Raw genomic sequence first — 15469 nt, 5'->3', positions numbered from 1 at the left:
GTCGAAGAGGAGAGAGAGAGGAGTGAGTTGGCTTAGTTTAGAAGTAAAATCCGAATTTTCCATATTTATAGAACAGGGGATTTCATTGACGAGCCACATCATTCGTCGACTAATCCTTCATTAATTTTGTTGACAAAATTCAGTCGGCTCAAAACCCCCCTCTCGGTATTTCTTCGTCGACGAATCCCTGTATTCGTCGACGAATTTTCTTAAGCCTTCGTCGACGAATACAGGGAATTCGTCGACGAAGCCCTGATGATTCCCTTTTTGTTTTTCCTTCGAAAATGCAATGTCGTCGACGAATGCAAAGTTGACTGTTTTCTTCTGTTTCCGGTTCCCATTTCCCTTCCTTTTATTATTATTCGGGTCGTTACAATATGAGGATGGGTGGAGAAAATAAAAAGAGAAGAAAAGAAGTAGGGAGTGAGTGATGGGATACCAATATATGGCCTAAAATTCTAATAATAACAATATGAAAACTGTTGTCATAAATTTGTTTTAAAGGTTATGAAAATTTATTCAAGCAATTTGAAACATGACCAACACTCTAATGCTAAATTTGCTTTGACCTATTAATTGAATATAACATATTTATAGTCCAATAAAAATGCACATGGGTACATGCATTGTCACCATGACAAAATTTTGCCTACAAATTTGCAATAGAGGAGAATAAAGTAAGCTTTCTCTTTCAATTAGTTGTGCAATTATGTAGACAAATTTTTTTGTTTGAAATTTCAAGAACAATGTCTAGACAATATTTTAATTTCACACATCACATAAAATATTCATAAAAAAAAAAAACATGAGATATCTTTTGTCATTTCTATGAATCGAACTTGGATGTAAGTATCCCTTCTTTTTAATTAGGTTTCAATAATTTAGAAACTACTTGATCTTATCCCCTGTTACTCATTCTTATAATTGGATTAGTGATAAATCGAAATTCTACCAAGTTGGGTTAAATGATGAGAGTGATCAAAAGTCGTCTATATCTTCCATAAGTGAATTAATTCATCAAATAATCATAAATGTATACATGTCTATTCCCTTTTTTTTTTAGTACATAGGAACTCCAGCCACCAATGAGTCCTTCGGACCCACTGGTACAGTATCAAACCTACGGCTTAGCGTCCTCCGCCCCCAGGTCTTACTGATCAAGGCAAAGTTCGGAATGCGAACATGACTTTTGTGCATCAGATGGACGTTCGGCCAACCCGACCCCCAAGACACATCTCCATTACCATCCACGGTCCCCGCTGACTCACAGAGAATTCTCATAATCTATGGTCCCTGCTGGCTCACAGAGTAAACTCTCACCATCCACAGGTATCGCTAGCTCCATGAGTATATCTACCTGAAATTGAACCCCTAATATTTCTTCTTACTTGCTGATGCCTTTCCACCGCGCCATGTCCGAGGGGGCATACATGCCTATTTTTTTTCTCTATGTAAGGTTGTTGTAGTATGTGGCCCATATAGAGTGGAACACATGTACAAAGAAAGTTGGCTAATGCGGAAGTGAAGCAGAGCGGAATGACGAGATCAGCCTTTTGGGCTTATAATTTATTGTTTTATTGGCTGGGACGATTAATGGGTTGGAGGTGCGGGGGCAACACCTCTTATGATATCCCATGGATGAAAGACTTAAAAAGATTAGATGTTACTACCCATATCAACAAGGTGCACCTTTCTTTTTGAGAGATTTCCCATAAGAACTTCATAGTTAAGTGTGCTTGGCTTTGAGCAATCTTGGGATGGGTGACCACTTGGGAAGTTTTCTCAGGAAGTGTGTGAACGGGGACAAAACACACTGAAAGGAACACGTGTTGGTTTGTGGGGTCAGTCATTAATCGGATAAGGCCTGCCCCCTTATTATCTGGTCCAGGTGGAGGAGGAGAGACCCAGTGCTCCCTGGCAGACCCAGGTCGGGGCATTACACCTCTGAGGTACGGTACAGGGGTATTTGAGGAAATTTTCTAATACCTCTATACGACTAGAGTTATTATTAATATATATGATGTAACCTTACTTTCATATAGTGAAATCCAGCCGCCACTCGCTCCTATGGATGTAGTCATACTATTGAATCACGTTAAATCCGTATGTTTTTGTTATTTTATCGTTTCACAACAAAGGTGAATGCACCTTTAAACTTCTTAATTTAATGTAATACATTCCTTAATGACATATTGGTTAATAAGATCCATGGCTTTGATAAGTGTATCTCTATCAATCCAACGCATCTTGGGAGACTTATCATTAACCATTAAAGATATACGTGACTTTGATCATTGTATCTTACACACCAATAAATATGATACTTAACTTTGGTCAATGTACATATTATCTATTATTCATGAATCAAGATCTAACTTAATTATTTATTAATTATTTATATGTAGAAACGCCCATGTGATCATTAAGATCACACACTCATGTAAAAAAAAATCAACATATTTTACATTCATCCCTTTATTTACTACATTTACTAATTTTTCTTACTCAGAAGCCACTAGAGAAGATAAATTCCAGTGAAAGAACTATTTAAGATTGTTGGTCTACAAATAAGAGGCTCCATTAAGGAAAGAAATTTCTTTATGGATGTTTCACATAATGAGATAAGATTAGAATGAAATAATTAGTGTACAAGATCACGATATATGAGATAGAGAAAAAGATTAAAAAAAAAAAAAGAAATAAAAAGCAATAGCATTCTTAAACTATGGACTATACAAAAGTTTTTATTTTTCTAACTATTATAGTATGGTATGGCCTAGGAATAGTTAGTATCTAAGTCAATTCATGTCAGTCTCCATCTTTCAATGGATTTCCTAATCAAGAATTGAATTCAAATCTTTTCACATGGGACCAAACAATAAATCAATTGGATTCTGTTCCACATGTTTTATATGCATATTGTAAAAATACGTCTCATCACCATTGATCATGTTTTTGAAATCTGTATTTTAAACTTTAACTTGAAATAATATATAATAAAAAAAAATATATTAAATTTCATTTAAAATAAATCTAAGAAATAAAATTTATGCTGCAAACACAGCCTAAAATGCAAGTCAAGGATGCAGGTTCTTGGGTGGTTCCAATGTTTGTGTTAATCAGTGATGCCTCCGTGTGGGGTCTTAGGGCTTCTGTATTTTGGTGCATGACCTCTTCAAAGCTGTGAAAAATATTTTTTATTTATAATTTTTTAACAATTTTAAAAATATTTTTCTATTTTAAAATTTTTTTTTATTCATATAAATTTTTTTAATTTGTTTAAAATTTATTTGAAATTGAAAAAAAAAAAATAATAACACTATATTTGGAGAGGTTTTGGATATAAAGTTTATATTGGATTTGGATACATGTAATATAAAATTGTATTGAAATTTATTTAAATTTACTTAAATTCAAATGTAAGGTCTGAAATCAATACTTTCAAATACAACTTAAAGATAGAAAAAAAAACAAGTTTTTTATTTTTAGTTTTCGAGAAAAGTGAAAAATAAATAAAATCTATAGTAAAACAATAATATATCAAGAATTTGATTTTACAAACCTCTAATTTTTTAAACTTTTAATTATATTTGAACAACTTTAAAAAAAAAAAAAAAACATTTGGAATAGAGAACACAAAAGAAAAAACATTGATTCCTTTTGTTTACTATTTCAATAAAAAATTATTGATTTAAATGGAGCCTTATTATTTTTTAATTTTTCTATATAAATTTTAGAAAATTAGAAAATGAGGTGATATTTTTTAAATTATTTAAAAAACAAAATGAAAATAGTTTTCTATGACCAAATAAGGTCTATATAATAATAGTTTTACGATTATATCAATAATTATTATGATTGAGTTGTATAATGTCATGTTATAAAAGTTACGTTAACATTTATGACAAGATACGTAATACGATACATCTCTAACAAGTAGTAATGCGACAACAAAATTGTCATGCACGAACACCCAATAAGAAGAGCAAAACCGCTAACATTATGAACTACAAAAAAATAACTGCTAAACCTTATAGATCTTTTGTGAACTTTGAATATGTGGCAACAAGAGAAAAATAGGAACATTTATGCTCATGTTAAATGATGTTACTAACATTTTAAATATCATCCTAATACAAAGCCTTAACATGACGTGTATTCTCCAACAACAGAACAGACTACCAAATATCATAATCCTTATATACTTGGAAAGCATGACAACAAGAGCCAAATAAAAACATTTATGATTGAGTGAAATGCTTTTTGGTAATATTTTAAGCTATCTTCTTAATATCAGACCAACTACAGAAAAAAAGTTACTAAATATGATAAATCTTTTTATGTACATGGAACATAGAAAAACAAGAACACAAGCATTTATACTCAAGTTAAATGTCTACTGCTAACATTTTGAACTATCTTTTTAATATGAGGTCTTAGCATCTTTATTCTCGAACTATAGAAAAAAGATGTTGAATATTATAAATCTTCTTATATAAGTGGAGCATACAACGATAGCAAAACAAAAAAGCATTTATGCTTGAGTTAAATGCCTGCCACTTGCATTTTGAATCGATACGAAGCCTTAGTACCTCTATTCTCCAATTACAGAAAAAATGGTTAAATGCCAACAATCTTCTTATGTACTTTGAATACATGACAACAAGAACATTGATGCTCGAGTACGTAGGTGCCTGCCGTTAACACTTAGCATTCTAAATTATCTAAGGTCCTGGTATCTCTATTCTCCAACTATAGAAAAACAAACATTATTACATACTTGGAACATGTACATAACAATAAGACAAAACAAAAAATATTTATGCTCAAGTTAATGCATAGCTCTAAAATTTTGAGCTATCAAGCTAATGCAAGGTCTTTGCATCGAAATTTGTATGTTCCAACTATAAAAAATGTTAAATATCATAAATCTTATATGTAAATGCTGCTAACATTTAAAACTATCTTCCTAATACATGGTTTTAGCATCTCCATTCTTCAACTATTGAAAAAGCTACTAAATATAATAAATCCTCTTATGTACTTGGAATACATGACAACAAGAGCAAAACACAGACATTTATGCTCAAGTTAAATGTCCACTGCTAACATTTTGAACTATCTTCTTAATGTCAGGTCTTAGCATCTCTATTTCCCACCAAGAGAAAACGTTGTTAAATATTATAAATCTACTTCTGTACTCAAATTGCACGACAACATGAGCATAACAAAAAAAATATTTATGCTTGAGTTTAATGTTTGCCGCTAACATTCTAAGTCAACACAGGACAACAAAAACATCAATGTTCAAGTTAAATGTTTATTGTTAGTATTTTGCAGTATCCTCCTAATACAAGACATTATAACATCTCTATTCTCCAACTACTGAATCATAAATCTTCCTATTTACTTGGAACATGACAACATAAAAGTTAGCATTTTAAATTATCTACCTAATATTAAACTTGTTTCTATTATATGTACTTGGAACACACAATAGCAAGAGCAAAACAAGAATATTTAAACTACTTCTAACTCGAGTCTAAGATAAATTTAAAACTTTTCTTTGATTGTCCAACCCGTATAATCAAATACAACCCTACTTAAATATATTTCTTCATCAACTTTTTATTTTTATTTTTATTTTTATAATAAAAACATGCCAAGTTGCTCAAAAACTTCAACCTAGCTCAACAAATAAATAAATGTCCAAAGCCAAAGGATAATTTTCCCATGACTTTAGGACTGATGAGGACGCCCTACTCCCAACAGCTAATTTTAAAGAAGATACTGTTCTAATTAAAACAGAAGATATTTTTTCTTCTGTAAAATTCTAGAGAGGGGGAGTGCGTGAGTTGGCCTGCAAGTGCGAGTGGTGAATGACTTTGTGCCTCGGAGATGCGCGTGGGGGTACTACCTTTCAGAAGATCTGATTGCAAGAAGAGGTCAGCTACTTTTGGAAACCGCTGAGTTGGTGCTGCAGTAACCCTGATGTCCACATTTTCTGAATGAAAACTAAGAATGACTTGTCCTTTTTAAAATGTATATATAATAAGTGTACCCAAAAAGCATGGAAGGTGGAGAGAATCTAGAAATTGTGAAAAAAAAATTGCCCATGTCTCTCACTTCCTCAAAACCCAGAAATAAATTATAGTGGAAGAAATGATTGAACCCAACCGAGGAAGGGAGCAAAGTTTAGAAAAATAGGCGACCACTTGTTGACAAATTTCCCGTCACTGTTTTTGATTCTTGGGAGTTCACTTGATTGTGTTGAGATCTCTTATCCTAGATGTGGGATCTCTCAATCTCCTAATTCTTCTTTCGGGTCCTGGCCCAGCAGATCTGAATTTTCCATATTTTCTATTCACTGACGATGATCTAAGCTTCTTCAATGACAGTACTGAAATAACCAGTTCGCTGTTTGAGCCCCGCGAGGCGTTCTTTTTTCTATTCTGCTCATGAGCTTCTTCTGGTTTTTGTTTGGTTCTTTTGTACTGCGGGAATTCTTATGGAGCTTGTTGGGTTTCTGGGTTGTGGTAAATTGCTGGAGTTTTTGGTGAATCGATGGAGGGGTTCTGAAAGGGCATAGCGGAGGATACGCATAGGTAATTTTCTTCTCGACATCTGTTCTTTTAATATGTCGATAGTTCATTGATTTTGGGTTTTAGTTCTTGGATTGAAATGGTAAGATGGTTTTCATTCTTGATTTGATTGTGTGATTGACATATATTTCGAGGTTCCTGTTAAAGCTGGGTTTGTTCATGCGCTTGTTTAAGAGTTTTTATAGTTTAAAGTGTCATTCATTAATTGAGCATCAGATGTCCCGGATTTATAATTAATCCATTATGTTAAACAAGCCATTTTAGGAGTTTCATTATTTTCTGGTAATTACTTTTAAATTTTCTTCATATCCCACATTGACACTACCTACATGTGTATTCAAATTGTATGATGAGCAAAATGGATTAACGTAATTGCCCTTACCCTTTATGCACCCTATAATTCTTTTGTGGTGTTAACTTTCTGATGATTCAGCAGTGGCTAAGAGTAATTTGCTAATGACGTGTCCTTTTAAGGATGGATGTAAATTGCTGGTTACCATAGTTTCAGCAGTTACTCCATCATCCATGTGCTTCAAAAAGTATCTCTTTCACCATATTTGTGTAGCACTTTATGGGTTTTATGGGAATTCATATGCCAAAGTAGTTCTTAATTACTTGGTTCGTTTATTTAAGAGTTTTTTGGGCAAAAGACACTAACATCTCTTGAGGTTTGGTAGGAAGACATGGACCTGAGGTTTCAAAAATCCCATAGATCTTCCCGAAGTTTCAAAATTCCCATATCCCTTTCCCAACATTTGATTTTTGGGACACTTATGTACAATTACCTCTCAAAAGGCTTGTCTTTTTTGCCAAATATAAATGGAGGTCTTAGTCTTTTTGGCAAACTTTAGTATAGATTGGTGGAATATTTGAAACTTCAAGGGAGGTCTTTGGGATTTTTGAAACATTAGGCGAGGTTTGTGATTTTTTACCATACCTTAGGGAAGGTCAGTGTGTTTTACCCAAGGGTTTTTTTTTTTTTTTTTCTTTTCTTTTCTTTTTGGTTTTCGTTCTTCTATTTGACATTTTCCCTCATTTTGCCATTATTTTCTGTCTTTTCTGTCCTATTACTTGTTCCCCGTATAGAAATGAGTCAATGACAAAGAAAAAAATATTTAAACAGCACAAAACCATAATTGAGCGTGGAGTATAGAAGTTTTAACTCATATATATATATATATATATATATATAAATGTCTTAAGTAAACCTGCAACTCCCCTTATGAAAGCCATTCTTTTCAAAAATAGCAGATTAAACCATTTGCAAGGGATAGCTTCCGATTTTAAGGATGTAATTCTCTATTTAATAATGGTCGATCTTTGTGGAAGGTTGCCAGGGACGTTGATCACAGAACGTCAGTAACATGTTTTATGACTGCAAAGAATGTGGGAAATCAGGATTAAGATGACAGATTGCATTAATTACCAATATGTTTGATTTTTAGATAATGAGCATCATCTTGCACTCGGATATTCTTGTAACACACATAATGATGAGTTAAACGCTTCATTTACAAAAGTGGCCAGTAAAGCATCTGAATGTATACAATGAGAAAATGCATGCGCAAAAGTATTGATAATTAAAATAACATGCAGATACATTGGACATTCTAACTTCTTTCATGCATTCCGATCATTCTAAGAATAGTATAATTCAAGGAGTTGATATACATTATGCATCCACAAGAAAAAAAAATGTGCATGATAATACTGAAATGGTTGCAGAAATTGTGTGGCATTGGTTACTGTCTTGAAACCAGTGCATATGTAGCATCAGCTATACTGTGAACATTGATGGAGGGCATGAATTATAAAACTGCCTAGAATACCCAGCTTGCAGAGTGGAACATGTCAAAGACTGTATTGATTAACAGATGCAGATTCTAAGGGTCTATTTGCTTCAGTAATTTCTGAAAATGGATGCCAGCCTTTTCAGGCGATAATCAAGTTCCCATTCTTGAATACTCCAAAAATTATGTTTACTGGAAATTGCATCTTTTTTCTTGAAACTATTCATGGAAAGATGTTTTTGAACATTGGATACCATATGTGTTTTTTTTTCCCCTGTATTTTCCCCTTCTTTTACCCTTTAAGGAATGTAATGACCCATTTAATAGCCATTTTGTTTCTTGTTTCCTTTATTTAGAAAACAGGGGGAAAATAAAGGGACAGCCTGATGCAAGAAGCTCCCGAGTATGCAGAGACCGTGGAAGGGGTGGACCACAATGGGTCTTTAGTGCACAGCCATGTAATGGTCCATTTAATAGCCATTTTATTTTGTGTTTCTTTATTTTAGAAAACGGAGAGAAAATAAAGGGGCAGTCTGGTGCATGAAGCTTCCGCATATAAGGGATCCAGGGAAGGGGGGAAAATAAAGGGGCAGTCCGTGCACGAAATGGCTCTACTCAACAGCCGCTCACAAGCAAGGTAAGGCCGCGTCATAGTTACCAGAAACCGCTAACACCCTAGTGAACCATGTATTGGTACAAACGTTCCAAAACGTGGTACATTTTTGTTCTGGAATGCTAAATCTAGCAATCCAAAGTTTTATTAATATTTTTTCACTTAGCATAACTTTTTATTAGGTAAAGTGAGGAATCATCACATTTTAATTCTATTTCTGTTATTATTAATCTGTTCCACGGTAGAAATCTCTTTTAGGTTTAAAAACAAGTCAAACGACTGAACAGTCTGAACATCCTCTCCAAAATATACGAGTGCTATTACACCTTTTTCACCAATATATCTACTTAAGTATACCCCTAACGTTCCACATTTTAGAGCATATGCTGCACCACGATCCCATTTCCATTCCACGAATCACAATGTTCCACATTCTAGGTAACATTGGACTGTGTACTATAGACCCTTTGTGGCCCACCATTTCCCCAGACCCCAGATATGCTGGAGCTTCGTGCATGGGCTGCTCCTTCATTTTCTGAAAACTAGGAAACGCAAAACAAAATGGCTATTAAATGGGCCATTATATTACTTACAGGGTAAAGAAATGAATGTGAAGTTTCAAACTCTAGGATATCCAGTTTTCTTCTGCATTGCATTTTGCATGTAGTTCTTTTAAAGGTTATGTGAAGTATTTCTATTGATATCTCATTTTGCTGTTGAGTAGAGCTTGTGATCGATAATGGTGCTAATTCTTAGGAAACGAAGAAACTCCAACGAGTTCCACATCATCCCCCCATTTCCTGTCTTCTTGTATGGCTTTTCTCATGTGAGGCATGGTATTAACTTAATTCAGTGCAGTCTGGAATTTTATGAGAGTTTATGCTGAGAGAGTAGGAGATCTAGTCTTTACATGGAGAAATAACTGTGAGAGGATTCTCTCCCATCAATACCATAGGCTTAGATTAGGAAACCATGGCCAGGTTTGATTCCAAAATCATACTTGTAAAATGTTCCCATGCTACAAGGCTGCACATAAGCCAACAAACCATTATGATCACAACTTCTAAATTGAGCTTAGAAGCCACTTTTATTCTCTAGTTTAGAATTAATGTTAGGCTGCATTTGGACAAATTCTTTCAAGAACCTTGTTGCAATCAAAGTCTTAAATTTTAATTTTGATTAAAATTTCAAAACTTCAAATTACGGAAATTTCTGTGTCAATTTCTATTACAAACCTGGAGTGCTTTGTTCCCCATTTCATTTTCCTTTATTTATTTTGAGTTTTTGAGTTGATTCCATCCCATTTTATTGCTTTGTTTCAGGTATGGGGGCTGAAGTGCATTGTAAAGCATTCTTACCTGGATATTACTCCATGATGGATCTAAATATGGATGGCAGTAATGGTGGCTGGCCTTTCTATCATGATGACAGAACCTTGAAAGGTGGGCAACCATACAATGTATTTTTGCCAAGGCCAACCATGGATGGATGTTTGGGATATGAGAAGGAATTGTTGAGGCAAACTATTATGAAGCATGAGTCCACATTCAGGAATCAGGTATGTATGATTTTTAACTTTCTTTATGAGCTATACAATTTGACAGGTGACATCATTTTATACAATTTCCGAAAGGATGGCACAATAATATTTTTCCTTATGCTTAAAATTCTGGATCCCAGATAGATCACTTCATGTTTGAGATTGGCATTGGAATTTAAAGGGCCATTATTTGGCAAGAGAAAAGTCAAATATGTTGAATTTAGTTTTCAGGTGCACAACTGCAATTTTTTAACAGGAACTTTTTTGTATTTGTTTTTGTCATCCAGCTCCATGAACTCCACCGTCTTTATAAAATACAGCAGCACTTGATGAAGGAAATAAGAAAGCAAGAACAACACAAATCAAAAGCAGAGACACTGCAATCAAGTCTCTTTTCATCTTGTATTCCTTGTGAAGATGCCAAGAGGACATGGCACACCCGTAATTTATCCTTGGCAGATTCTGCTTGTGGTAGGTTATCTTCATCTGGTGCTGACAGTATCCAATCTCATCTTAGTTCATTAAAAGGGAAGATCGTTGAATCTGGTCCTATTAGTGTGCAAAATGGATCAAGTTCAAAGAAATGCGAAACTGCTGAGACAAGATGCAAGAGGTTAACAGGAAGATTTTTTGACCTTGAACTTCCAGCTTTTGAATATATAGGTAATGAAGCACAGCTAGAAGAAAAAGTTTCTGGAGTCCCAGGGATGGAGAACCATCCTCTTAACAGAGATTGCCAGGCTAATGGTGAGAGAGGTATACTTTCATCCCCTAGAAGTGGTGTGACTTCAGGTTGTAATGGTGATGCTGTCAGATCTAGTTTCCAGCTCAAGAAAACCCAAGATTTGGTCGACTTGAATGAACCAGTCATGGTTAAGGAAGCATCTGCTTCAGCCTCTGTTGAACTAGGCAGTATCACCTGCTCCGGTGAGGAGTTCCAAAGGCAGGATCTGTCTGTGAATTCAAACTTGGGCATCCAATGTTTTGCCAAGGAATTCTCTCAACATTACCTCAAAAGAAGGGATGGAAGAGAAGGGCTTGATAATCTACAAATTGAGAAAGAAAGAAACCAAAAATTGTCTTATAATTTTGAAGCTGGTAAGGGCTTTCTTGCACCGTTGCTTTGAATTTGTTTTAATTTTTATCATCTAAATCTCTTATTGAGATTCCTGTTTTCTTGTTTGAGCAAATCAAGTCCCTGAAGACTAAGGTCTATCTGAACTACTGACTACAAGTGTCTGTTTTTCCTGACTGATAAATGAGTATTTGAAACAGCTGATTAGAAGCACAATGTCATTTACCATCATTGTGTAATTATCAAAATATTTATATTTTAACAAAATACTAATAGAAAGGGTGATTTTGAAGAATAAGGTCTGTGAACCTCAAAGCTGAAAGCTGGTCCTTGTATTTCCCCATTTTAACTGGAACTCTTGACACCCTATATTTTTTAAATGCAAATCATCTCCCATATATATGTTAAGGTGATTATATCTTAGATGTATATGCTCATATTGATACAAAATTGCAGTTAAGGTGATTATATCTTAGATGTATATGCTCATATTGATACAAAATTGCAATTTTTTTTATTGGATAATGCTGCAAATCTAACTCTGCCCCCGCAAAAAACCTTCACTGAATATGTATTTTTTTCAGGGAAATTCACTTCTTGGTAGAAAAACAGATGCTTGAAAAGGTTACCTTGGTGAAACAAGCATGGATTTGGAAGTGTGGATTTGGACAAACATCAGAAACTGAATTGAGTTTTGTCGAATTCCACACAAATCCAAACCCAATGGCTTGGATTGCATCCTTTCTAGCACTTGGAATATTGTTAGTATATTTGCTGCCGCCCTGCATTGTAGGAAAACTTCTGCAAATTCTGTGTTTTTTGACTATAAGGAGAGGAAAATTCTCAAAAATTTTTATAGCGGTTGTTTGGTACCTTTATTTAGTGTGAAGTAATCCCTGTGCATCAGCTGTGGTTATTTCTATTTGAAGTTGCTATTTTTTTTAGTAGTGATTTTTTCTAGGAGGTGAAGCCTGAGGGAAAAAATGACATCGAGCATCTGCCTGTTAATAATTTATGGTAGTGGGGTTTTTCAACTTGAGCTGATGGTTTGACTTGATTATTGTTATCCATTTCAGAACAAGCAAAAAACGACAAGAACTCTTCTCACAAAGGCTTTTGTTTAGGAGATGTACCTAACCCATGTAAACCATTGCAAGATGAGCCTACGAAAGCTTATCAGATTTCAAGATTGTTTCCATCTGATCAGAGTAAGCCAGAACTGCATAGAAAAAGGACTATTTTTGGTGTAGAAATCTCTGAAAGAGTTGAGGCTTCCTGTACACCCAGTCTGCAGCCAGTTGTTTCTCAATCCAATGAAGCTAACTCTGAGTCATCTTCTGTTTTGTCTTGGAGAAAGATACCAAGCAACTTCTGCACGGACATGGTTTCAGTTCAAGAACATTCTTGTTCCTACAATTCTGCCCCACGAAATAAAAGTTTTATAGCATGGACTCAAAATCCTGGGGTTATTGGTGATAGGTTTCATGTTAATGGCATCTTGAGAACAATACCAACTTTCTCAGCTGGAGTATCCAATGAAAACGGTCCTTGTGGATTGCAGTCACTGTCCAAGGAAATGCAGGTACATTGCCCATCAGTTGGATATGATTTTTCAAATGGCATCAGCAACAACAATTCAGCTTCTGAACAATTTGCACGTGTTCCATTGCCATATGTCAAAGGTTCAGGCAGCATTGATGTCAAGCCTGCCATGGATGTTGCACCTGGCAACAAATACAAAGTCATTTCTCCTCAAGATTCTATGTTTACAAATCAGCAATATAAGCAGAAAAACCCAAGTACAGAATTGCATTGGCTGGGAGGGATGTCACTCGGTACTGTTGAATCTTTCAAGCCAAGTGATGATTCTTATCAGATGACATTGGATTCCCTAAAAAACCACTCACTGCAGGTTGCCAGCAAAACTGAAATCAGAAATGGTCCTGCTCAAAATTTGGTTCAAGATTTCACATTGACAGCACGACCCTCTGATGTTGGATGCTACATGAATGAAGCAAGCGACTACCTTGGGGATCAAAAGATTCTTGGGGTTCCCATTTTTGCCAAATCTCATGTGGTCAAGGATCCTTTTTCTGCGAGCTCCCCTCTGCCTTCTGCAATTGATGGTGTTAATTCTAGGAAAATTGGTTTACTTAATAACTCTTTTTGCAATCCTAAATCTGAGGAGCAGCTCGGAGTGAAGAGCCTGGCTGTAGAGGTGAGACAGACTGATGCTGTTGCCAGTTGCAGACATTATATTGATTTGAATTTATGTTTTATTGACGAAGAGACCCCGTCAGCACACTCCTGTCCAAGTATCCCTGCAAAGATTGCAGCAGAGATAGATTTGGAGGCTCCAGTAGTCCTTGAAACCGAAGAAGGCATTCCTTCAAGAGGAGAATCCATGGAGAGCCAAATTAAGAAGCCTTTCGAATTGTCAGAAAGAGAATCTGGAGTGCGTCATGAAGGAAGTATGAGGGAGGCAGCGGAGGCTATAATTGCCATCTCAACATCTAGCTTACATGATGAGCTTTTGGACAATGCTACTTGTCACTCGCTTGTAGCTTCTCCAAGTGACACTCTCCGATGGTTTGCAGAGGTGATTTCTTCTCATAAAGATGATATCAGTGGAAGCACTGGTACACTTTTGATGGGCAAGGATGGTGGCTGTCATGAGGAGTTTGTTCCTGAAGGGATTGATTTCTTTGAGTACATGACATTGAAGTTGACAGAAACAAAGGTAGAAGAGTACTGCTGCTGTCAGCCCGAGACTTTGGAAATCCAAAATGATGAAAAACCATTGCCGAGGCAGCCACGGAGAGGTCAAGCAAGGAGGGGTCGACAAAGGAGGGACTTCCAAAGAGATGTACTGCCTGGTCTTGTTTCTCTGTCAAAACATGAAGTGGTCGAGGATCTTCAGACAATTGAAGGGTTGATGAAAGCAAGTGGCTGCATTTGGCAGTCAGGTTTTGCGCAGAAGAACGACAAAAAGGGTGGTGGGGGGAGGGGGAGGAGGCGTTCAAGAGGTTCTGCTCCCTCTGTGACAGTGAGTGCAGTTTGCACACCCCAAATACAGCAATCTAATCATAAGGAAGTGGGATTGGAGGAGAAAAGCCTTACGGGGTGGGGAAAGCGGACAAGGCGTCCACCACGACAAAGATGTTCAGTTGCTAATTATTCCCACACATTGAAATAATCAGAGAGGCCTTGATATGTGACCTGGGAATTTTGAGGATGAGTTGGAGCAAGCTTGACGGTCAAAGCAATGATGATTGTGTTGTACATTACTACATATTTTCTTGGTCCTACTTTTGGGCTCATTTTTATTTTGGAATCCTGAGTGGACTTGTACAAGGTATCATGTAAGTAATGTTACATTGCTCCTGACATAAACAAGCTTTTCTTCAGCCATGAGACTGATATAAATGAAAGGGATGGATGGCCTTGAAAGTAGAAATACCCTTACCTATGTTTGGAGAGGTTTTGAATTTAGATTTGCATTGGATTTAAAAAGATATAATATAAAATTATATTAAAATTGATTTAAATTCACTCAAATTTAAATTCAAAATTTAAAATTCATGCTCTTAAATGCACTACTGGTACTGGCCTTAAACTTGAGATTCTGCCGTTTCTATATGTATCTTCCTATGGACACCACGTCAGTCATTTTTGGCTTCCAGTGTCTTAGAACTTACAGTGCCTATCCTAAAGCTTGCCCGTCAATTTGTTCTGCAGCATGGTTTTAAATCGCGGTTGCGGGTAGTGTAACGTAACGGTAAGGGGTGTAACAGGAAGCGAGAGTAGCAGATGTTACATAACGGGAAGCAGGTGTAATGACCGTGAATG

General features: G+C 35.7%; 1 protein-coding gene across 3 annotated transcripts; it reads left to right on the top strand.

Moving 5' to 3' along the window:
- The first annotated feature begins 5840 nt into the window (after positions 1-5840).
- LOC131163565 (uncharacterized) lies at positions 5841-15077 on the top strand. 3 transcript variants are annotated; one of them, XM_058120165.1, is made up of 6 exons: positions 6066-6605; positions 8749-9029; positions 10328-10563; positions 10833-11016; positions 11194-11643; positions 12697-15077. In XM_058120165.1, the coding sequence occupies exons 3-6, from the start codon at positions 10330-10332 to the stop codon at positions 14814-14816; spliced, it is 2988 nt and encodes a 995-aa protein (XP_057976148.1). In that variant the 5' UTR covers positions 6066-6605; positions 8749-9029; positions 10328-10329; the 3' UTR covers positions 14817-15077. The 3 variants fall into 3 exon arrangements, with proteins under 3 accessions (XP_057976143.1, XP_057976146.1, XP_057976148.1); XM_058120160.1 differs by having other exon boundaries at positions 5841-6605; positions 10833-11643; XM_058120163.1 differs by lacking the exon at positions 8749-9029 and having other exon boundaries at positions 5841-6605; positions 10833-11643.
- The last annotated feature ends 392 nt before the right edge of the window (positions 15078-15469 follow it).

The sequence above is a fragment of the Malania oleifera genome, chromosome 1, assembly GCF_029873635.1.
Source record: "Malania oleifera isolate guangnan ecotype guangnan chromosome 1, ASM2987363v1, whole genome shotgun sequence".
Classification (NCBI taxonomy): domain Eukaryota; kingdom Viridiplantae; phylum Streptophyta; class Magnoliopsida; order Santalales; family Ximeniaceae; genus Malania; species Malania oleifera.
Note: the sequence above shows the minus strand (reverse complement) of the source record. Positions and strands in the feature narration are given on the sequence as shown.